The 23,777-nt window shown below is 36.7% G+C and overlaps 1 protein-coding gene across 1 annotated transcript; it reads left to right on the forward strand.

The window, feature by feature from the left end:
- Window positions 1-25: 25 nt before the first annotated feature.
- LOC149821010 (uncharacterized) lies at window positions 26-22,243 on the forward strand. The gene is made up of 4 exons (XM_089982746.1): window positions 26-599; window positions 3,963-4,448; window positions 21,170-21,685; window positions 21,801-22,243. The coding sequence occupies exons 1-4, from the start codon at window positions 132-134 to the stop codon at window positions 21,882-21,884; spliced, it is 1,554 nt and encodes a 517-aa protein (XP_089838872.1). The 5' UTR covers window positions 26-131; the 3' UTR covers window positions 21,885-22,243.
- Window positions 22,244-23,777: the final 1,534 nt, after the last annotated feature.

Genomic DNA, 23,777 nt, shown 5'->3' on the forward strand with positions numbered 1-23,777 from the left:
TTAACAGGCCTATCACTTATGGACAAGGGTCATGTAAAACACCAATTGAGTTAACCACTTTGAGGCACACAAAACCCAGAAGAAGAAGAAGAAGAAGGGGCTCAGAGTCCCCTCATTTCCTCTTCTTCCTCATGGAGACCGCCAAAGGAGAGACACCCACTCCCCCTCCAATCGAAGAAGAACAAGAGAATGACGACGAAGTCTTAGAAGAAGAAGAAGAGGAGGAGGAGGAAGAAGCCAATGTGGCTGCAGGGCCGGAGGGGCAGAGGACCAAAGTGGAGAAGATGTTCAGGAGGTTGTCCACGGAGAAGGTGGGCATCCGCGTGCACGACATCCTCATAAAGGGCAACACCAAGACCAGGGATTCCATCATAGAGGCCGAGCTCGAGCCGCTGAGGGACGCCGGCACCGTGCAGGAATTGATCCAGGCCGCAACCTTCGCCAACGCCAGGCTGCGCAGCCTGGAAATCTTCGATTCTGTCTCGATCACACTGGATGGCGGCCCGGCCGAACTCCCCCGCACTGCCAACGTCATCGTCGAGGTTCAGGAGTTGAAGAACCCGCTTACTGGGGACATTGGTGTCTTCTCGAAACCAGAGGTATTCCCCGATTTCCTTTCGTGGGTATCAATTTTTTTCGCCATTTCGTATGGTTTTTAGATCATTCTTGACATAAAATCTTGGTTGGTCAGAGTAATTCTTAGTGGGTTGAGATTTTGATTGGTAGTTGCTCGATGAATACATTGAATAATGTGGGGAAACGGGCGCCACTTTGGTGATCAAATGAGTATGCCTTTATGATGACATACATCTTATCCCCTAACATTTTTTTGAGCGAACTAACATCATACACTACTATCTTTTGATTATTGTGTTATTTATTTGTAGCATTCATTGTTTGGTTTGTTTACCAAGCAGATTGTAAGAAATCTTTAGAAGGGTGCAGTAATAATGTGCCTTTTTGGCTTTTGTTGTTTCAAATGATGAAAACATTGCAAACTTGTTTATTCTTGATCAGTGTTGTGAAAAGCGTTGAGGCATAGCGAGGCGCTCCACCAAAATCTGAGGCTCGTAAGCCTCGAGGAGTAAAGCGTAAGCCTTAATTTTTTTTTGAAAACTTTAAAAAAACTATAAAAAATATCTAAAATTATAAATAAATAAATAATGCTTTATTGATGAAGCAACAACCAACAAGAAATAAAAAATCTCAAATAAATATTGACAGAATATGAGATTAACATGTAAAAGTAACATTAATGCAACAAGTTGATCTACGTAAGTATCTAAGAAATAAAATACAAGCATTCATTCAATAAAAAATTAACAACGAAATGCATATTAGTATTAACAACATCATGTCATAATTAGAAAATGCATGTTAGCATTAACAACCAAACATTAATATATTTGTCCAAAACTCTTCAAAATGAGAGTAAAGCACAGATATACGCTAACATATAAGAATATTCAATAAAAAAACTTAATATCAAACAATTAAAAAATTGGGTAACTTTATTATTCAAATGTAGTGTGATAACTTTTTGACACTAGCATTCACTAAAAGCAGCTTGTCAACATAAGGGCCAGAATTCATCTATTAATATGAAATAATTGATAAAGGTTGATTCAAGCTGCAAAGAGCTTCTTGTTTACTTTTTTCTAATGAAATCTCGTTGAATCTATAAACTGTCACATAGGTACAGCTATGGGTATGGATGCAGGTGTGGGCACATAGGGTACACCATCAGAATTTACAAAAGTATGGGCTATAGGGGTACGACACAGGTATGTGTGTGTATGTGCGCATGTGTGTATTTTTTTGTTTGAGAAAAAATAGGTATACATGCATGTGTGTTTGTGTGTATCAAGCACCATACAATAATGAATAAAAACAACCCTTTATGCACCTTAAAATGGATCAAAATAGGTAATGGATTGGGTTTGATTGGTCAAATCCAAAACTGGTCTGACTCATGCCCGTTGAAGTACCAGTACTTGATGAGTTGTAGAGCCTGATTCAGAGTTTTTTCCCTTGCAGTAAGGGGGGTCCGGGGGCTCCCCCTGGTGCGGGTCCAGGGGGCCGCCCCTGGCGGGGGGTCGTAGGGGGGCAACTGCCCCCCGGAAGATTTTTTTTTCTGGGCTTAAGTTTGAGACCCGGTTTCTTATGGATCAAACCGACTTGTTTAGGTTTAGGGCTGTCGCCCTTGCCTTGTATAAATTTACCTTTCTTCTTCTTTTTAGGCTAACAAAGGCGAGAGGTGGGAGAGACCTAGACGAGCGAGTGAGTGAGAGACGAGCGACTAAGTGAGAGATGAGCAACTGAGTGAGTGAGAGATAAGTAGAGATGTGGGAGACGAGCGATAAGTTGGAGAGAGTGAGTGAGAGACCAAGACAAGCGAGAGGTGGGAGAGAGTGAGTGAGAGACGAGGCTGACAGAATGAGGGGCCCCGACCCTAATTAGGGTCGGGGGCCCTAATATTTAACCATAATTTTGGGTCAAATGGGGGCTTTGACCCCCATTTGACTAAAAAATTGAGGCGTGTATGCCTCACCTTGAGGCGCACCTCTCCTCGAGGCGTATGCCTCAAAACGTATGAGGCGTATGCCTCAGGGCATTTGCGCTTTTATGCTGCGCCTCAAGGCACAAAGGCCTTCGCCTTGAGGCGAGGCGCGCTTTTTGCGCCTTGAGGCGCATTTTTAATAACACTGTTCTTGATAGACTCATTTCTGGTCCTACTACATGATGTTTTAATCCTTTAAATTGTTCATCGGGACTCTTATGTACTTGATATCATTGTAGCATTATTTGTGAGCTAAATTTATTGGACAAATAATATAAGGTGGCTATTATTTAGGATGGTATTCTTAACTATGTTATCCACTCAATACAGATTGTAACATCAGTTGCTGTGCCCAACATAGCTTATGAGAGGCTGAACCAAAAACTTAATTTTCTTAAAGTATTATCTTAAACTATTCTATTAGTTCAACTTTTCAGTTACCTTCATTATATCTATTTGTGTACCTTACAATAAGTTGGAAAACTTGATACTTTGTGTGTTCTTTGTGTAGTATATCTGCAGCTAATCAATTTCATTAAATAATGAGAGTGGAAGCAGCCACAGTATTTAATCCCATGTAATTAGAACACCACGTTGTATTTAATCTCATGTAATTAGAGCAAGGAATGGACCATTATCAATTATACCGAAATATATAATAATAAGAGTGATTTGACTGGAAAGGGTAATGAACTAACATCTTAATATAATCAGAATAAGCAATTGCAATATTTATGCACCCAATTGGGTCTAGAACTTGTGGATATTCAATGTTGCTACAAATCAAAATCCAGGAAGATTCTTATGGCATTCAGAAATATCCATACAATTCTATCAAATTTATACAGGAAAGGACAAGTGGTCACCTTGTATTTCTTGATCATTATTCATGTGGAACCACATGTAAATCATTTAGTTAAATGCTTGTCCATAGTAAGATCTTGAATGATGTGTAGGCGTTTGGTGGCTAAGCCTCACATGAGATTTGTGTGTCCTATAATACAGGCCATAACTTCTTATTTTCTGATGTACTGATATAAAATTCAGAATAGTATTGCATGTATCACCTTTTAGATTATGATCCTTTGACCAGAGATTCTTATCTGTAAGTCTGCTATTTTATTTTTTCAATTTTATTTTTTTCCTTGGTTCTCTACTGCAAAATCTGTTAGCATATAGTCCTGAAGTCCTGGGGTGCTCTCATTGTATTTTTTACTCTAAATATTTTTTTTGGGTTTAGTATTAATATATTTCTTGTGCTTTTGTATTTTTTTTCTTTCTAGCTAAGTTTCAAGGTACTGGCACTATTTCCTAACAAAGGGCACATATGGCAGATTGAAATGCTTCGATGTAGTTTTGTCTTTGATAAATTTGTTGTTTCATAATTTGTCATGCATTGCAGGCTCAAACTTGGTCTGTTGAAGGATCATTGAAGTTGAAAAACTTGCTTGGATATGGAGACATTTGGGATGGTTCTGGGTCTTATGGATGGGACCAAACCATGGAAGTTAGTTCTGGAGTATCATTGCCAAGACTGGGAAGATTATCAACCCCTCTAACAGCCAGAATATCCTTACTTTCACAAGATTGGTTGAAGTTCTCATCTTACAAAGAGCGACTCTTGGGTCTTTCTCTGGGCTTGTTTTCAACCAGACATCATGATTTGTCTTACACCCTTACGTGGCGTACCTTGGCAGACCCTTCACATATGTCGTCAAGGTCAATAAGGAGACAGCTTGGTCATAGTTTGCTCTCTTCAGTGAAATACATATACAAGCTTGACAGGAGAGACTCACAGCTGCGGCCAACACGTGGCTATGCATTTAGGTCAGCTTCTGAGATTGGTGGTCTTGACCCAGATAGTAGGTCCTTGCGGTTTATAAGACAGGTGCAATATTTTAATCATCTATTTTCATTGAGATACAAATTCTAGTGTTGGTTGGTGCTTTTCTTCAATTTCTTTTTTATTCTAGTCTACTTAATTTAAAAGTTATAGCCATGCCTATACGTTACGTGCCTTGCACTTCTACTCCTTGGTACCAATGATCTTCATGAAGCAGGCAGTGTTTTTGTCATTTTCTGTGTGCAGTTTGAGAAAATTAAATTTGTGACACTGGTTTGAAATATTTCTTGGCATTGTTTCTCATATTGTAGATCTCTTCCATTTGGTAATATACTAACTTCATGAATCCGAGCTATAACTTTATGTCAACAAGTTACATGTTATTTTAATGTTGTGGCATTTTATTAAGGGAGGTGAGATTGCTGGGCTAAATTTGTACATTATAATGATTTGAGGATGGGATCTATAAGTTTATTATGAAAAAGAGGATAGGATCTATAAGTTTATTAGGAAAAAGACGATGGGAACTATACAATTTGGTGTTTGGTCATTTTTGGCAAGCCTGAGAGCACAAACCTCCATTTCAAACTTGATGGTCATATATTGTGTATTTTAGTCAAAAGTGGCACTTAAGCACAAGACCACCACTTAGACTTATGGGTCTCAGCGGTAGGACCCTGTTTTCCTGCCTAGGCACCACCCAGGTTGTTCCTATCTAGGCAGTGGGGATACAATTGTCTTTTTTCTTTTTTCCTTTTTTTTCTCCTTCCTTTCACTCTTTTTTTCTGCTTCTTCCTCCGCCCAACCCCTTTTATTCTTCTTCTTTCTGTCTTTTTTTCCTCATTTTTTTCATCTCTTTTCTTCTTCCTCTCGCCCCTCCACCTTTTTCTTCTTCTTCTTCTTCTTTTTCTCTCCTTTTCTTTTTTTTCATTTATTTCCTTTTTTCTTTTTTCTTTTCCCTTCTTTTTCTTCCTTTTTCCTTTTGTTCCTGTTCTTCACATGTATGTCTGTTTTTCATATAAACAACCATAACGAATGAAAGATGGATAGAAAAATCAATAATGAAGAAATGAACTGCTAAAGGTCATCAACAATGTATGAATCATATATATCTATTGGTCAAACAAAAAACATGATGGGTACCACAAAATTCAAGAATCATAAAGCATATATAAGCACAAGATTCATATATTGCTAATGTCACAAACTAAACTAAATATTCCAACAATCATAGCCAATATCCAACTCAATACAAAACAAGGAGATTTAATCAAATTCATCAAAAAGAGGCATATTACAATGCAAGAAAGATAACTAACATCCGGTGTAAAGACGAGTATGGATAGGGCTCTTAAGTAGGGACACAATTATACGAGTTTAGAATCTGAAGTAGGGACACAATTATATGAGTTTAACAATGGATAGCTCTAATAGAACTTGGCTCTTGAACATTACATATGTCTTAGGGGCCTAAAGTAGGGACACAATTATATGAGTTTAGCATCCGGTGTAAAGACGAGTCTAGTTAGGTAAGTATGGGTCAATGGGAAATTGATGTAGTTGGGCTCAGGTCTAACAAGTGGCCAAGTCCAGTTATGAGAATTAGGGTTGCTTGGTGTCTAAGTTAGGTTGTTTCTTGGGTTAGAGAGTTCTATATATGCCTTAATTATAATGAGATTTGTTATTGAATGAGAGCTATTCTTTGGTTGGAATAATCCAGAGTATAGGGCCAGGGTTTCCTTGAAGTAGCTCTCTCTCTCTGCACTTGCCTTGGACGTACAACAGGGCATGCATAGGGCCTGTGACATGCCAGACCAGGCCACACAAAATCCAGTTGGGGGTGGTTTGCTGGGGTGTAAAATTTGCCTAGCTTGGAGGCTATGTCACCTGGGTACAGGGAGGGTACGACACGGCAATTCCAAAAAATGTGGGTACACAGACACGGTTATATATATATTATTAAATATCACATAAATACAAAATAAATTCAAAATAAACTTAATATAATCTATATATATGTTATATCTAAAATCCATATTCTATACTAAAAAAATAAAGTTATAAACTGAAAATATAATTACAAATTATAAATTAAATACAAACTTGCATGAATGGAGGGTAAAATGGTGTGTCTGGGTGTCAACACATGTCGACATGGGTACGGAGGGCAAAATGGAGTGTCCAGGTACCATAGCTTGGAGGCTAGTCTTTCTGGTTGATCTTCTTAAGTCTTAATGTCACTGAGTTCAAAGTGGTGGTCCTTGGAACCCACCATGATGCTGAGAGAGTTGTTATTTGAGGTGGCTCGGTGGCTGCTATTATGTTGCTGCAAAAAGAGATGAAAGGGCAATTGATGTTTTTTGCATATCAAATTTCTTGCATGATGATCTTGATCAACAACTGATTGTCTACCTGCACCTATGTCACATAGGTGCGGGTACGGGTGCAGGTGCGGCGATACGGCACTTTAAAAAAACTTGGGTGCGGGGGTGCGGTATATATATATAACGAAATCTCGAACAAACTTGGCTCTGTATACCTAGACTGATTCAAACCTGGATTTACTTTGACCCAGGTCTGAATCCGACTGAGTCAAAGTAAACCCAACGGACCCAGGTCCAGATATGGGAGAATAAAAAAACAAAAGGTGTAAATTTCAACAAAAGAAAAAACACTTCTTTTCCCGCTCTTCACAGCAAAAATATTAAAAAAAGGAAAATCTGAGGTGCCAACTGTTATTGATTTAAATTTCAAAAAGAAAAAACATTAAAGGCAGGTAGGTTACAACTGGTTGAGGATGACAAGTGTCAGTTGATGTGACAATACAAGGGCCACATATCTTCCTTCCTTTGACATTTTTTTTGAGATAACTCTCTCATTCTCTCTCTCTCTATTCCAGCGAGATGAAGAAGAAAGAGGACGACGGCCCCATCCCTATGTGTGTGTGTGTGGATAGGCAACCCTCACTCTCTCTCTATCTATTCCAGAGAGATAAAGAAGAGGAGGACGACCCCAGCCCTCTCTCTCTCTGGGTAAGCAACCCTCTCTCTCTCTCTCTCTTTCTCTCTCTCTCTCTCTCGTGACGTGTTTGCCGCACCGGGTGCGGCACCCGCATCGCGTTGTGTCAACGCGGGTGCGAGGGCCCTTTTGCCGAGTCCCTGTGACTTAGACCTCAACTATGCAAACAGCAGGATTTGTTTCTGTGATTATTGTTTCTTTGACATCAAACAAACACCTAGCCTAAATGGTGGGTGCATCCAGCTACCTCTAAGACTGAGAACCACTGTCCTAGTTGCAGAAGCTCAACCAATCAGACGGGCCCAATGTTTCCCCTGGGTGTAATATCCAGCCAATCTCTGAGTGTTAAAGATGAATCTGATCTGTCATGCCCATGTTGGCAACTTCATCTACAAGAATCCAAGTTGACCTATATGCAATTAGTGTGGGGCTAGGATGGAGCCCTTCAAACCCAACTTGTCAACCTCTATAGGTCCATCAAGGAACCTGCCAATTTTGTATTTTAGATTGATGACTACATGGTGAATCTTGGCGATTCTATTGTTAGCCTTCATTAGCATTCTCATATAAAAGTGGCAGAACACATATCTCTTAAAAAAAATAAAGAATTATTTCATACTCAATGCTTTTAGGACAAGTCATGTGCAGAAATGTGGTAGAATGTTAGGAGTCTAAAGCAGGGACGTAGTTATGTAAATTTAGTATATGGTATAAATGTTAGAAAATGACTTGGAATACATTAGGTTCAACAATGAACCCATACACATGCACATGAAGTGCTAATATACTCATTAAAGGGAACAACACAAGCACATAATGTGCTAACACATAAACCCACAAAAGGGGAAAATGACTTAAAGTCATAAGTTGGATATTATTGAAGAAAGGAAAAGAAGGGTGAAAAACCCATTACAATGGAGCAAGAGCTCCCTCAAGAAGTAATAAATACAAAGGGGAGAGCCCCTATTTATACACCTCAAAGGGACCACCTTGGGGGCTCCCAAAGGAGACGTTGGAGAGCCCCCAACGGTCACATTTGTGACCGTTGGGGGCTCCCAACGTCTCTATTGGGAGGCCCCTAATATGGTACGAAAAGGAAAAATAAAAAAACAAAAAAAGGAAAAATATTACAATGCATATTCCAATTGGAATATGCGTAAAATGACAAATTACAAGAATACCCTTGAGGGTATTTTAGGAAGAGAAAATATATATATTTATATATATATATATAAATAGAGATACGTATACATATATATATGTATACGTATCTTTTTATATATATATAAATATATATATGTACATTTAAGGATTATATTTCAACATACATATATATGTACGAGTACACATATTTTAACACCCCCCCTCAAACTTTGCGGGGAAACAAAAAGGTTGAAAAAGGCGCAAGACTCCAAGAGGCTTCGGTAATGATGCTATTGAAACTGGTAAATGCCTTCCTTCAATTGCCTTCTAATGGTGAACACATTTCCCGATCCATCCGGGGTACTTCCTTTTATCTTATCTCCAAGATCCTGTGGAACAACAAAGAACAAGTAAAGAATATCTTTGCACTTTACTCAAATGAAATATTCCTAACAAGATTAATCGAAACCATATTGGATGACTCACCCGCAAAACAATGGTGCAAAGTTATAACTTATGCATAGAAATTTGAAGCACATGATAGGATAATTACTTTAGCATGAAAAGAAAATTTAAAAAACCAAAGTTTCAAAGTCATATATCATGTTAAAGAGTAAGCAGAAACAAAATATGCAGAAATGAAATGCAAGTATGCATAATGCATTCATAAGGTCCAACATTGGACACACACAACCCCATAATGGGGAATAACAAAATGGTCCACTAAGGGACACCACAATAAGCCTACGAAGAGGCATAAGTTACATATGCTTTATTGAATGAGGACCAAAAAAGGCCATAATGAACATATGCATATACAAGCATGAAATGAATTAACACTTAAAGGAATCACTAATGAACATGCTCCAAACAAACTTTAGTCAAAATGAACACAAGAGTTCAAAAGTTTTTTAAATCCATTTAAGAGGCAAAATAATGAGTGTTATTTGAGTAGAGAACCTTACGCATTTAGGAAAAACTCACTCAAATGACAAAAAACTCATTTTGCATATCAAAAAGTGGCAAGAAAAACCATAAGCACTTAATATATAGATTAAATGCCAAAATATCAATTTGATTTTAAAATATGCATATCAAAGATATGATTCACTTGTATCTAAAAGAAAGCAACATATGAATGAAATTTCATAAATTTCAACAATAGTTCATCCCTTACAAGCAACTACTTCATTAGTCCTCCAAAAACCCATAAATCAAGTGTATAAGCTACTAGATCAAAAATAAATATAATGCCATTAAAGGCCAAAGACACACACAAAGGTGTGCAAAAGAACCTCTTGTCTACATGTAATAATACTTGAAAAGAGTGTATCAACGACAAGAACAAGAGAATACACGCCAACATGGACCAAAAGCATCTCTTGTCTACGTAAAAATACACTCAAGACCAAGTATGTTCAGCTACTAGAACAAGAGTATCAAGCCAACCATGGACTAAAACACAATACATCTCTTGTCTACATAAAATGACACTTGAAATGAGTGAAAGAAGCCAACTATGGACATACATCTCAGCGACTAGAACAAGGACACAAATGCCAACATAGGCTAAAATCACACACCATGGTGTGAATCAACGTGCCTTGTCTACATATAATAACACTCAAGACAAGTGTGTTCAGCTACTAGACCAAGAGAGCAAAAACCAACAAAGGGCTACCAACACACAAAGGTGTAATAAAATTCTTGTCTACATATGATGACACTTAGATAAGAGTTATAAAAGGAGAAAACCTTTGAGGCAATAAAACTTGTAATGACAAACATATAAATACAACCTTGAAACAATATTCTTCAAAAAGAATACCCATAACAATAACATTTTGGGATAAATGTGTGAATATACACACACCAAGAACACTTGTGCACAAAAACACAAAACATAAATGTGCAAATGCACTCATAGGATTCATAAACAATAAAAGGTTGGGCAATAATCCCCAAAACCTTGATTTTAATATACCTTAAAACATTTAAGGTTTCAAACACCATATATCCATCACATTTACTTATAAATAAGAGCATCCATAAGATCAATGGTCAAAAGAGAAAAAACGAGTGTCACACTCATAATTAGAGATCATATAACAAATCATTTTAGAGTCCCAAGGTGCCCATAACTCACCTCAACAACCATCTTTAATATGGCAAGTGGACAATCTAAAATGACATAACACGAGGTGCCCATAACTCACCTCAACAACTATCTCTAATATAACAATAAGGCCATAAAAGGATTGATGCATCATATAACAACTTGTGATCGATAAAATAAGTGCCATAAAAGGCAAAAATACCTTTTCAATAATGACAAAGAAATCATCTTGGGATAATCAAGAGAAGATAATCAAGCTTTTAATAAAGAAATCACAAGAACCGTAATGGTTTGCAAAGAGAGCTTTAACACAATATCCAAGGAAAAGATAAAAAAAAACTTGAAAATTTATAGAGTTGGGATTAAATCCCATGCAACAAGTTTTAATATTCTTTGATTGTGATATGCGAAAACGTACAAAGTGCCATAAGCACTTACAATGATTTATAATGATTCGATAAAAGAATCAATATCTAAATTCATTACACTTTCACCAAAAGAAATGTGCACAAAATCTCCACAATGTAAAAATGTCTACGAAGAGACAATACATATGTAAGCACAAAAAGTTTTACAAAAAGATGTGCACGAAAGCACTCATACAATACTTGAACAAATACACACCAAGGTGTAAACAAACATGTACTAAGGCATGTATTTCATAGAAAAGAGGGAATGCATACAAGCGCAAATATTTGAGAAACAAATGTGTACAAAATACAACAAATACACAAAAGTGAGCAAGCATGCACTTTACAAAAAGAGTAATGCTTGAGTCTCTCAAACTTTAATTATGCAATTATATGCTTGACAAATGCAATTTAAGACAAAGAAGATCATATTACGGCCAACGTAGACATCTTTAGAGATATAATCAAGAGGTTTTGAACCCTTATGTGAAAAATACAAACCAACAAGTTTATAAAGTTGCATCATTAAAATTAATGAAGTCTTTTATACCAAAAGATGTAATAGATACACTATGCATTCTATATAGTGTGAGAAGTTCTTTTAAAAGATCTTTCCTAATGAACACAATGGTTCATACAACCTATTTATCACAAAAATATTTTTTTTTTCAAAATCCTTTAAATAAACCAAAAACATTGAAAGACTTTTAGGAGTTCTCATTTATCATTAACAAGAACTACTTAGGATTCATAAAAAAGTAAACAACAAAGATTTAGATGTGAGAGATTCTTATACAAGAATTATATCAAAATTTTCACAAAAATGGACTAAAATCCATAAACAAGAGAGGAGCTCAAAACAAATTAGGCTTTATATGAGAGTCAAGTGTTTTTAAGAAATCATATATAATTTTTAAAAGTTAATTTATAGGTCAATCATGAAATACTTATGTAAAAATCATAAATCCCACATAATTGAAGACAATTTTGAAAAACATAAATTACTATTATATGTGATGAGTAATCGATAAACATATAAACAAGAATTATATATTTGAATAACAAACAAGTTTACCAAATTTAAAAGGAGATATATATTTTTTTTAAAATATACGAACACACGAAATGTGAAAAGAAATGATTCCACTATCATAAACACTACATGTACATAGTATATGCAAGAAAGATAGTTTATGCATAGTATGTTAAGAAAAGAGATACATACCGAAAACTTAAGAAAAAAAAGGACAATGAATACTTCACCATTTCTTGAGCAACACGCATTCCGTTGCACCAAAAGACAACCCTATCGTGACCTTGCTTTGATACCATGTTAGAAAATGACTTGGAATACATTAGGTTTAACAATGAACCCATACACATGCACATGAAGTGCAAATATACTCATTAAAGGGAACAACACAAGCACATAATGTGCTAACACATAAACCCACAAAAGGGGAAAATGACTTAAAGTCATAAGTTGAATATTATTGAAGAAAGGAAGAGAAGGGTGAAAAACCCATTACAATGGAGCAAGAGCTCCCTCAAGAAGTAATAAATACAAAGGGGAGAGCCCCTATTTATACACCTCAAAGGGACCACCTTGGGGGCTCCCAAAGGAGACGTTGGAGAGCCCCCAACGTCTCTATTGGGAGGCCCCCAATATGGTACGAAAAAGAAAAATAAAAAAAACAAAAAAAGGAAAAACATTACAATGCATATTCCAATTGGAATATGCGTAAAATGACAAATTACAAGAATACCCTTGAGGGTATTTTAGGAAGAGAAAATATATATATTTATATATATATATATATAAAGATACGTATACATATATATATATATATGTATACGTATCTTTATATATATATATATATAAATATATATATATATATGTACATTTAAGGATTATATTTCAACATACATATATGTGTACGAGTACACATATTTTAACAATAAAGAGGGGTCTACTTGGAAATGTAAGTATAGGTCAATGGGATCTTGATGTAGTCTAATAGGGTTTGAGCACAGTTATGAGAATTAGAGTTGCTTGGTCTCCAAGTTAGGGTTGTTTTCTTGGTGGTCATGTTATTTGTTAGAGTTAGAGAGTTCTATATATACTTTAATTGTGATGAGGTTTATTACTGAATAAGATTATTCTTAGGTTGGAATAATTCAAAGAGGCCAGGGATTCCATGAAATAGCCCACTTACAGCAAGGCACGACTAGGTCCTGCAACATGCCAGACCAGGTCACCTAAAATCAGGTTGGATGTTGTTTGCTTTAGGCATTAAGTTTGTCCATCTTGGAGGTGGTTGATCTCCTTAAGCCTTGATCAAGCTGAGTTAATTTAGTTTGTATCAACATGCATATAAGTTATTAAAATATATATTGGATAAAGTGCCTTAAGATGAAGGGAAATAGATGCCTTTTCCTCTTTTTTCTTTGAAATGGAAAACAAACTATTTCACTATAAGCGAAATATGACAATCGATAAGCAAAGACAAATGCTGCAATTCAGAAAAGAAATATCATATTGCTAAGTTGCTAATAGATAGTGGAATAGTTCTCTAACTATTCAGCCCCTTGCTACATTTTTTTAGTTAGGGCCTAGTATACTTTGTCCTGTAGCACCAACCCTGGAAGCTCCTATAGCATTTATAAAAGCATTATCCAGTGTTCTTGGGAAATATACATTTGGGTAAATAAAACATTGACAGCTATACCAAATTGGAACAGTAGTCTCAACCTTCATCTTGTCTTAAGATAGTGCTGCCCTTCTGCAGGTTATGCTTTTCTTTTTTCCTCCCCACTCCCCATGATTTTGCATGCTTTCACTATACTAATTTCAATATCTGGTCTCAATGGTCCGCCTATTTTTGGTGCTTCCTATGTCACATTGATGTGGATGTGAGATTGGGATATGATGTGGATATGCTTGATACGACGTGTCTCATTGATTTTCTGACAAATTCCCAACTATCTCTAGTTAGACCAGTGCTTTGATGTTATCAGACCATGGCACTGTCATATTGAATTGGGCATGAGTTTTTCATGCAGCAAGAGATTTTAGTTGACATGGTGGCTTCATGAGACATGTTTTGAAAGTTGGTTTCCAAATGGTGGTGCTCCCCAGTTGATGACAAATGCATTGGGTTTAGAATAGCAGCCAAACTTAGTCTCATTACAAAGAGAACTTGTGAGTGGAGAAAGTCTGTCTGGGGGAGGGGATTCCACTTGATCCGTCAATGTGAAGATAAATTATTGTAGTTGCAGGCCTCAAGAAGCAAGGATACAATGACTGAAACTTTTGAACTTGATCAGAAATAGGTGACTTAAACTAGGCGATTAAAGGATCATACATCCAAGATAAGATTAGATGGAAGTAGAGTTTGCGGATTAACAGGTTGAAGGTTGGGACAATAGTACAAAGCTTTTTCATCAATGCACTTCCCATCAGAAGTGGATCAATTGCATCACCTAGGTTTGGGTTGACAGCCGAGCCTATGAAGGAGAACAATTGTTAGCTGCCTTTTCAAATGACTTTAAGGTGCATGTTAGTAAGAATATTTTTGGCGGTGGCAAGTTAAAATCTTCCCATTAGAAAGCTATAAGGTGATGTTTTAGATTCATTGCAAAGTGAGTTCTCCATGGAGGAGATTAAGTCATTGGCAAGGAAAAGACTTTAGGTCTGGATGGCTGTATATTGGACCTTCTCCAGCTTCAAGGAGTTTCATATGAATGCTAAAATCCTGAAGGAACTCAAGGCTAAGATTATTCTGATCTCAGAAAGAGTTCAATGCAGTGGATATTGGTATCTTTCAATTGATATCATTGCTGGTTTCTGTATACAAAATCATTGCCAAGACCTTCATCCAAAGTTTGAAGCCATATCTGAAAGTCATTATTTATCCATCACAAACCGCCTTTATTCTAGAATGGTGAATTCAATAATGTGTCATTCTTTCTCTTGAGGCTATCCACTCAATTATTGCTAGCAAGAAACCGAGTTTGTTACTGAAAGTTGATTTGAGAAAGGCGTTTGATTTAGTGTCATAAGATTTTTTGTTTGTGAACATGGAAGCAATGGTTTCTAATACTAGGTGGATCTTGGATAAGAGAGCTGGTCACCACAATTTCTGTTGCAGCAAAGTAAACTGAATCTCTGGGGAATCATTTCAAATTCATAAGGTCTTCAGCAAGGATGTCCGCTTTCTCCTATATTATTCAACATAATTGCTGAGTTACTGCTCTTTTCAAGGAAGCTGTTGGTGTGGGGTTTGTATGTTTCGTCATTACACACGGTTGGGATTCCTTGATAGTTCAACCCACAAATGCTGTTTTGATATTCGGATAAGCCGCTCTCTCTCAGATCTGCAGATTTTATCATCCTCAGAAATTTTGCTTTTATCATGGGCTTGCAAATCAATGAATCTCAATGCAAACTTGTTATATTCAATGTCAATTATGAGTTACAAATGGCTTCTAAGCATCTTTTTTGCTGCAGGTTTGGTTGCCTACCTAGTAGATATCTTGGCACACTTCTTACGTATGGGAGGGTGAAAGCTGTTCATTGGGTATTGGTGGAAGAGAGGATTGAGAGAAATCTGCAATCTTGGAAGTCACACTATCTGTCCTTTGCTGGTTGGCCGAAATGTGCCCTTGCTGGAATGCCCTCTTGTTTTATGTCCCTCTTCTTGATCCCTACCAATATGGAAAAGAGAATTATTCAAATCATGCTGCCCTTTTTTTGTAAGGGAGTGGACAAGGAATGTGTGGTTACTTGGGATTGTCACTCTTCCTAATGATATGGAGGGTTTGGACATAAGAAGACTTAAGATCATGAATAAGGCTCTCCTGTCAAGGTGGTGGTGGAGCCTTACCTCTAAGGACAAGGTTCGGAACAAGCTTATAAAGACTAAGTAGTCTGCATGGAGGACCATGGAATTGGATGCGTAAGAACAGCTTGTAAAAACAATATGTGCTTTGAGTCATCTGGATTGAAGTGTTGGATGACTTCAAGCGCTGCTCTGCCTAGCTCGGGGTAGTATGCTATGTTTCTATCACAAACTCTTAGGCAATTTTCTTGCACTGTTTGTGTTGGATATATCTTGTAACTGCTCAGTGAGAGATTGTTGGGCTCATGATGATGGTTGGACCATTCTCTCAATAAAAAACTTCAAGGAGTTGACTGATTTGCATAAGTTGATGTCCCTCCTAGTTGGTGTCCAACTTAATGAAGATACTTCAGATGGGGCTCATTGGAGCTACAGTCAAAAGGGCACTTTTATAGTGGTATCCTTCTAAGAATCTTGCTAGAACCAGGTGCACAATTATTTTCTAAACACACCTTATGGGGGCCTAGTCTTCTATAGAGGTCTAAGACCTTTGCTTTGTTGTGCGTAGTGGCGAACAATTAATAGAAAAATCACTTTAAAGACTTAATTTTGACTAATGATAAAGTTTACAACATAAAACACATAGTACAAAGAAGATTTAATATCTCTTAACTCTCAAACTATTCTCACACAACTCAAAAGACTCAAAAAACTCAACTAGAAATTCTCACAGGTTTTGAGTGCAAGTGAATTACACACTAAGTCAATAGTCTTTGTGGTTTCATTTGATGCCTATTTATAGAAGAATTTTCACCAACTTAATACAATAAAAAATTGTAGGCACTTATTATTAGTGGTAAGTGGCACACCTAATTCTCTCTAACCCAACTATTTATGGTAGCCCAACTATTTGGGTTCCAGCTAGCCTAACTATTTGAGTTTCTAAAAATCCTATTTAAAATGATGATAATAATCTCCACCTTGGCCTGATCATTTTCAAGCACAAATGTTAATTGCTTGCATTTTTCCTTTGTTACTAGCTTTGGTCCACATGGTAGCTACATTTTCTATTGTTGCAACTTTCTCTATGGGAAACTTCTTTGCGTTGATCATTTCTTTAATGAAATGATAGCTTTCTTGAATGGTACACTTGATTCATCGCTAAGTATATTGCATTTTGATTGTCACAATACAATATGGTGTTCTCTTATTTTTCAATAATCTTACAAACAAGCCCTTTTAATGAAAGTGCTTTTTTGGTAGCTTTACATATAACAATGAATTTGGCTTCAGTAGCAAACAACCCCACCATGGACTTAATCATGGATATATAACTATTGCTCCTTTTGCAAGTGTGAACACATAAGCAATCCTTGATCTTCATTTATCTAAATATCCAACAAAATCAGAGTCAACATATCTAATCAAATTTTCTAATAGCTTTTCATCATCATTTTTGCTTTAAGACATAAATTCAAACCTTCCTAAAAAAATAATCTATGAATGAGACAATAATTTGCTCCACCTTCAAAAGTAACTTTTGCAGGACCCTATATAGGTGATGATGAAAAATATTAGAAAATTTGATTGGATACGTTGAGTGTGATTTTGTTAGAAATTTAAATAGAATGAGATCAACAATTGGTGATGTGTACACATTTGCAAAAGGAGCAATTAGTTAAAAAAAAGTCACATATATCAATGATATTTTTAAATATTGCAATATTATTGTTGTAAAATCCGCAAGTGATATTAAATGTAAAATATTGTGATATTTTGGACATTTTAAATATCTTGCGATGTTCTAGTGATAATATCATGATATCATATATTTTTTTTTATTTTTTATTTATTTTCTACATCCTAAATATATTTTTATTCTTTCTTTTACATTTGTTATTTATTTAATTTATTTTCTAAAATAAACTTTATTTTCTTACTTTTTTATTTTTATAATTTTTATGCCTGAGATTTATCAACCAACCAATAATATATCGAGAAATTTTCTTGTCAAGAGAATATTTGTGACGTTGTCGACTAATAAAGCTGAATACATAGCTATGTGTGAAGCTACAAAGAAAGCACTTTGGTTAAAAGAGTTTGTGAGATCATGGGAAAGCAAGGGAATGTTGTATTATATTGTGGCAGCCAAAATGCAATATATTTGGCGAAAAATCAAGTGTTCCATTAAGGGACTAAACACATTGAAGTAAAATATCATTTCATCAAAGATGTGATTAATACAAATAAACTTCTCATAAAGAAGGCTGTAATGGTAGAAAATGTAGCTGAAATGTTGACCAAGTTGGTACCGAGGGAAAAATTCAAGTAATCTGCTTAACATTTGTGCTTGAAAATGTTTAGGCCAAGGTAAAGATTGTTGCCATATGGCTCTCACTTTTAAATAGGATTTCTTAAAACTCAAATAGTTTGGTTGGGATAGAGAAAGTTAGGTGTACCACATACTACTATGGTAGGTACCTACAAATTTCAACCATGGTAAATTGGTGAAAAAAATGTGTTGGACAAGGTTGGCTATTGGTTGATGAAAATCCTTCTATAGATAAGCATCAAATAAACCCTCAAATCTAACAACTCAATTTGTAGTTCATTTGTATTAAAAGCATGGGAGAGTTTCAAATTGAGGTTTTTTGAGAGTTGTGTGAGAATGTTTTAAGACGTAAGAGTTGCTGTTAGATCTTCTTTATGATTTTCTTTGTAGTTTATGTTTTCTGTTGTAATCTTCATCATTTAAGTCTTTTAGAGTGAATTTTTCTATTTACTGCTTGCCGCTGCACACAACACGGCTGACTCATTTACCTCACATCAAAAGGTTAGGTTTGTGTGGGTCAGCAGGTCCATTCAATGTCTCAAATAAGAGGAAACTGTTATGGACCTGCGAGTTCTACCAGGTTTTATGGACCAGGCCATGGCCTAGTCTACAGATTTACATCAGTGAAGAGGCTCCATTAATGGACCTGTTACTAGGTCTAGCTAACAGTGAAATTGGGGGCGCTGGCTGTTCATAGCATGGTGAACTGTTTGAAACCGTGTTATTAAAAACGTGCCTCAAGGCACAAAAAGCGCGCCTTGCCTCAAGGCGAGGGCCTTTATGCCTTGAGGCGCAGCATAAAAGCGCAAATGCCCTGAGGCGTACGCCTCATACGTTTTGAGGCGTACGCCTCGAGGAGAGGCGCGCCTCAAGGTGAGGCGTACACGCCTCAATTTTTTAGTCAAATAGGGGTCAAAGCCCCCATTTGACCCAAAATTATGGTTAAATATTAGTGCCCCGACCCTAATTAGGGTCGGGGGCCCTCATTCTGTCAGCCTCGTCTCTCACTCACTCTCTCCCACCTCTTGCTCGTCTTGGTCTCTCACTCACTCTCTCCAACTTCTTGCTCGTCTCCCACATCTCTACTTATCTCTCACTCACTCAGTTGCTCGTCTCTCACTCACTCGCTCGTATCTCACTCACTCGTTCGTCTCTCACGCACTTGCTCGTCTAGGTCTCTCCCACCTCTCGCCTCTGTCAGCCTAAAAAGAAGAAAGGTAAATTTATGCAAGGCAAGGGCGACTGCCCTAAACCTAAACAAGTCGGTTTGATCCATAAGAAACCGGGTCTCAAACATAAGCCCAGAAAAAAAATCTTCCGGGGGGCGCTGTCCCCCTACGACCCCGCGCCAGGGGAGAGCCCCTGGACCCCCCTTACTGCAAGGGAAAAAACTCTAAATCAGGCTCCACAACTCATCAAGTACTGGTACTTCAACGGGCATGAGTCAAATCAGTTTTGGATTTGACCAATCAAACCCAATCCATTACCTATTTTGATCCATTTTAAGGTGCATAAAGGGTTGTTTTTATTCATTATTGTATGGTGCTTGATACACACAAACACACATGCATGTATACCTATTTTTTCTCAAACAAAAAAATACACACATGCGCACATACACACACATACCTGTGTCGTACCCCTATAGCCCATACTTTTGTAAATTCTGATGTTGTACCTTATGTGCCCACACCTGCATCCATACCCATAGCTGTACCTATGTGACAGTTTATAGATTCAACGAGATTTCATTAGAAAAAAGTAAACAAGAAGCTCTTTGCAGCTTGAATCAACCTTTATCTATTATTTCATATTAATAGATGAATTCTGGCCCTTATGTTGACAAGCTGCTTTTAGTGAATGCTAGTGGCAAAAAGTTATCACACTACATTTGAATAATAAAGTTACCCAATTTTTTAATTGTTTGATATTAAGTTTTTTTATTGAATATTCTTATATGTTAGCGTATATCTGTGCTTTACTCTCATTTTGAAGAGTTTTGGACAAATATATTAATGTTTGGTTGTTAATGCTAACATGCATTTTCTAATTATGACATGATGTTGTTAATACTAATATGCATTTCGTTGTTAATTTTTTATTGAATGAATGCTTGTATTTTATTTCTTAGATACTTACGTAGATCAACTTGTTGCATTAATGTTACTTTTACATGTTAATCTCATATTCTGTCAATATTTATTTGAGATTTTTTATTTCTTGTTGGTTGTTGCTTCATCAATAAAGCATTATTTATTTATTTATAATTTTAGATATTTTTTATAGTTTCTTTTAAGTTTTCAAAAAAAATTTGAGGCTTATGCTTTACTCCTCGAGGCTTACGCCTCGCCTCAGATTTTGGTGGAGCACCTCGCTATGCCTCAATGCTTTTCACAACACTGGTTTGAAAGAAAAGAATAACCATTCGTTCAGGGACTCCCTCCGCTCAGAAATGGCTATATGCACAAACCTATCATGTCAGATGTACTTTTATGCGCTTTTTAAGATGGGGAGAATCTAATCAGTCTTGGTTTAGATCTTTTTGTGGTTCAGGTTTCTTTGTTTTTGACTGTTGAGGGTTGACATCTAGTTATCCTTTTTGTATTTCTTCTCTGTTTAAGGCAGTTTTCTTTCCTCAAAAGGAAAAAAAATACTGATTCATTATGTTGATGGTAATTAGTTTATACTTGCCTGTTTCTACATTGGATCATGTAGTGTTGCTGATGTTTTCTTGTTGCCATTTATTTTTCTGTTTTAATATACAGTATAAATTAAATAAATTGTTGGTCAAACATAATTGTTATTGTTGTCATTCTTGTCATTGCTGTTAGTAAAACACGTGTCAAAGAGTTGTTTTTTATTAGTCTCATAATGGTTCAATCTTCATGTTTTCACTCCATGAACAGGAATTTGATATGCGTTATGCTTTTCCACTTGGATTCTTTAGTGCGGCTGTTAATTTGGGAATCTCTGCTGGTGTTATCCTACCTTGGGGAAAAGGATTCATGAACTTGCCTTCCCCCTTGCCAGAGAGATTCTTCATAGGTGGGCATTCTTCTCCAGTATGCACATTGAGTGGGCCAACCTCATTGTTGGGGTTCAAGTGTCGGGGTTTAGGCCCAACAGATGCAAGGAGAGTGCATATCGATCCATCCAATGAGGAAATGTCCAATGCTTCTTCCTGTAGGGATATCCTGGGAGGAGATCTTGCCGTCACTGCCTTTGCTGATTTGTCATTTGATCTCCCTTTGAAGCTGTTCAGGGATGCAGGAATTCATGGACATCTCTTTGCCTCTGCTGGCAATCTCACCAAGTTAACTGAGAATGAGTTTAGGAATTTCTCGCTTAGGAAATTTGGGGAATCCTTTAGAAGCTCTGTTGGAGGTGGTATTATTGTTCCAACCAAGCTTTTTCGCGTGGAGGTTTGCCACTTTGCCTTTCAAATTTAACTGGATCTAGTGAATCTTTCTTAGCTTTGTTATGCCACCTGGAATCTCTCTTGCTTGTAATGATAACATGTTCTTTTAAATTTTCCAGATAAACTACTGTTACATATTAAGGCAGTTTGATCATGACCAAGGAAAGACCGGAATACAGTTCAATTTTTCTGCTTCAGCCTAAGCTGGTCGGCGCTAATAACATATTGGCACTACAAAGTGGATAGAGTTTTCGCTGCTGATTGAGATGGTAACTGGTAGTCCCTTCTATTTGCTCGCTGCGATTTTACACATAAATCCATTTTTCTTGCTGTAAAGTGGGAATTCTTGTGCTTTGGCAAGCCCAACTTTTCTTAAAGGCTGTCGTCAAGCAATTACTGTTAATAATATTAGGGACTTAAAAGAAGGTTTTTGTTACCGGTTTCATTTTATGGCATTACTTATGTGGTCTTTTTTGAAGGACTCATCTCCTCTACTCTTATACTGTTCTCGTGTATCAAATATTATATTGGCCTGATTATGAAAGTGAAAATTCTTTTCCGAGACTTTTGTGCTGCCATTGGTAAGGCAGTAATTACTTTATCGGAAAGTACCTCATCTTTTTTCTGCTTCACTGCCACCAAATATTTCCCGCCTGGCAAAGCTGAAGCACGATGGATAAACTGTCACTAGTATCATATTACCTAAAGGAAGATTATGTTCATTTTTCCTATTATTATTATTATTATTTGTATGTTTCCATACCCATTGCTACTTTCTCTCTCTAATTTGCTAGTTACTAATTCATTTCTTCGGCTCTAACAAGATCCAAAGTTATTATTATGTAGAAAAGGATAAAAGGTCTGCTTTTCAAGCCAAAAGGTGTTGTTTTGTGTATCAAGAAGGTATGACTACATAAAATTTCGCGGCCGTGTGATACCTGTAATAATTGATTATGGCCGAGCAAGGGGTATAATGATTGGTGCTATCCATAGATTGTAGAGGTGTTAGCAACTTGGATTGCTTGCCTGTTAGATGCTTTTTGGTGGGTAATATTTTTTTCTTCCAGATGATTTTTGCTTTCTTGCTGTTCTAACCTTCAATCACTAATGTAAAAGACCGATGGGTAGGTCATGACCGAGGGGTTTCAGGTTCCAACGGCACTGGTGTTATCTCTCAGCTTGCCTATAAAAAAAAACGTAGAGTATTCCATGTTAAAATCTTCACAACTCGGGGTGTCAAGAGGTTAGGTTTACCCGGACCAAACCCTATAGGGTACGGGTATGGTGCCAAATAAGAAGATCCGGATCTGGACCCAAAGGTCTGATTAATACATGGACCTGGGTATAGTTTGTGAAATTTTATACCAGACCTGGGCCCAACCCACGTTCTGATTAAGATCTGCAATTTTTAATGTAAAATGACAAAAAATATTATTTACTGGGTATGCTCCGGGTCTGGTTCATGCAGTTCTTATCGGGTCTGGGTATGGTTTCGCTTATAGTAGACCCAAGTCTGAACCTAAAATCATACCCGAAAATCTGGTCCAAGTCTGGTTCCACCTGGGTCCGAACCAAACCCGACCTGTTGACACTCCTATTCACAACTCAACATGTTGGACTGGCCAACAGGATCTGTCCGCACACATTAGTTAGGAAAGAAAAAGATGACCCATGTTTTATAAGGAAAATCTGTTCTTAGTTATTCTCATGGTGGTATACTTGTCTACTTCAAGATCAACTTAGAAATGCCTTCTACAATCTCATCTCCTTTCTAGTAAGAGTTGGCAGTGAATTCATTAGAGGAATAAAGGAGTTACTTGAAACAATAAAAAAGATAAAACCATGATGGAGAAGGTTGTTTTGGAATTGGCATAAAACAGACAGATCTAATATGCTTGTCAGTCCTGAGGCATCAAAATGCGCTTGATTGCTGCAAGTTGTGATCATTGCATCTGTTATGGTTACTCTTGCTGATTCCAACTGTTTTGTTTTTAGCTGAAGTCGATGCATTGTGGACCTATATGCATAATTTCCACTATGGCATGCATAAGATCAGTTTTGCAATATCAAAATGCTAATACAAATAAAAAAGGATG

This window comes from Nuphar pumila, chromosome 12, assembly GCF_984573655.1.
Source record: "Nuphar pumila chromosome 12, dmNupPumi1.hap1.1, whole genome shotgun sequence".
NCBI classification, from domain to species: Eukaryota; Viridiplantae; Streptophyta; class Magnoliopsida; order Nymphaeales; family Nymphaeaceae; genus Nuphar; species Nuphar pumila.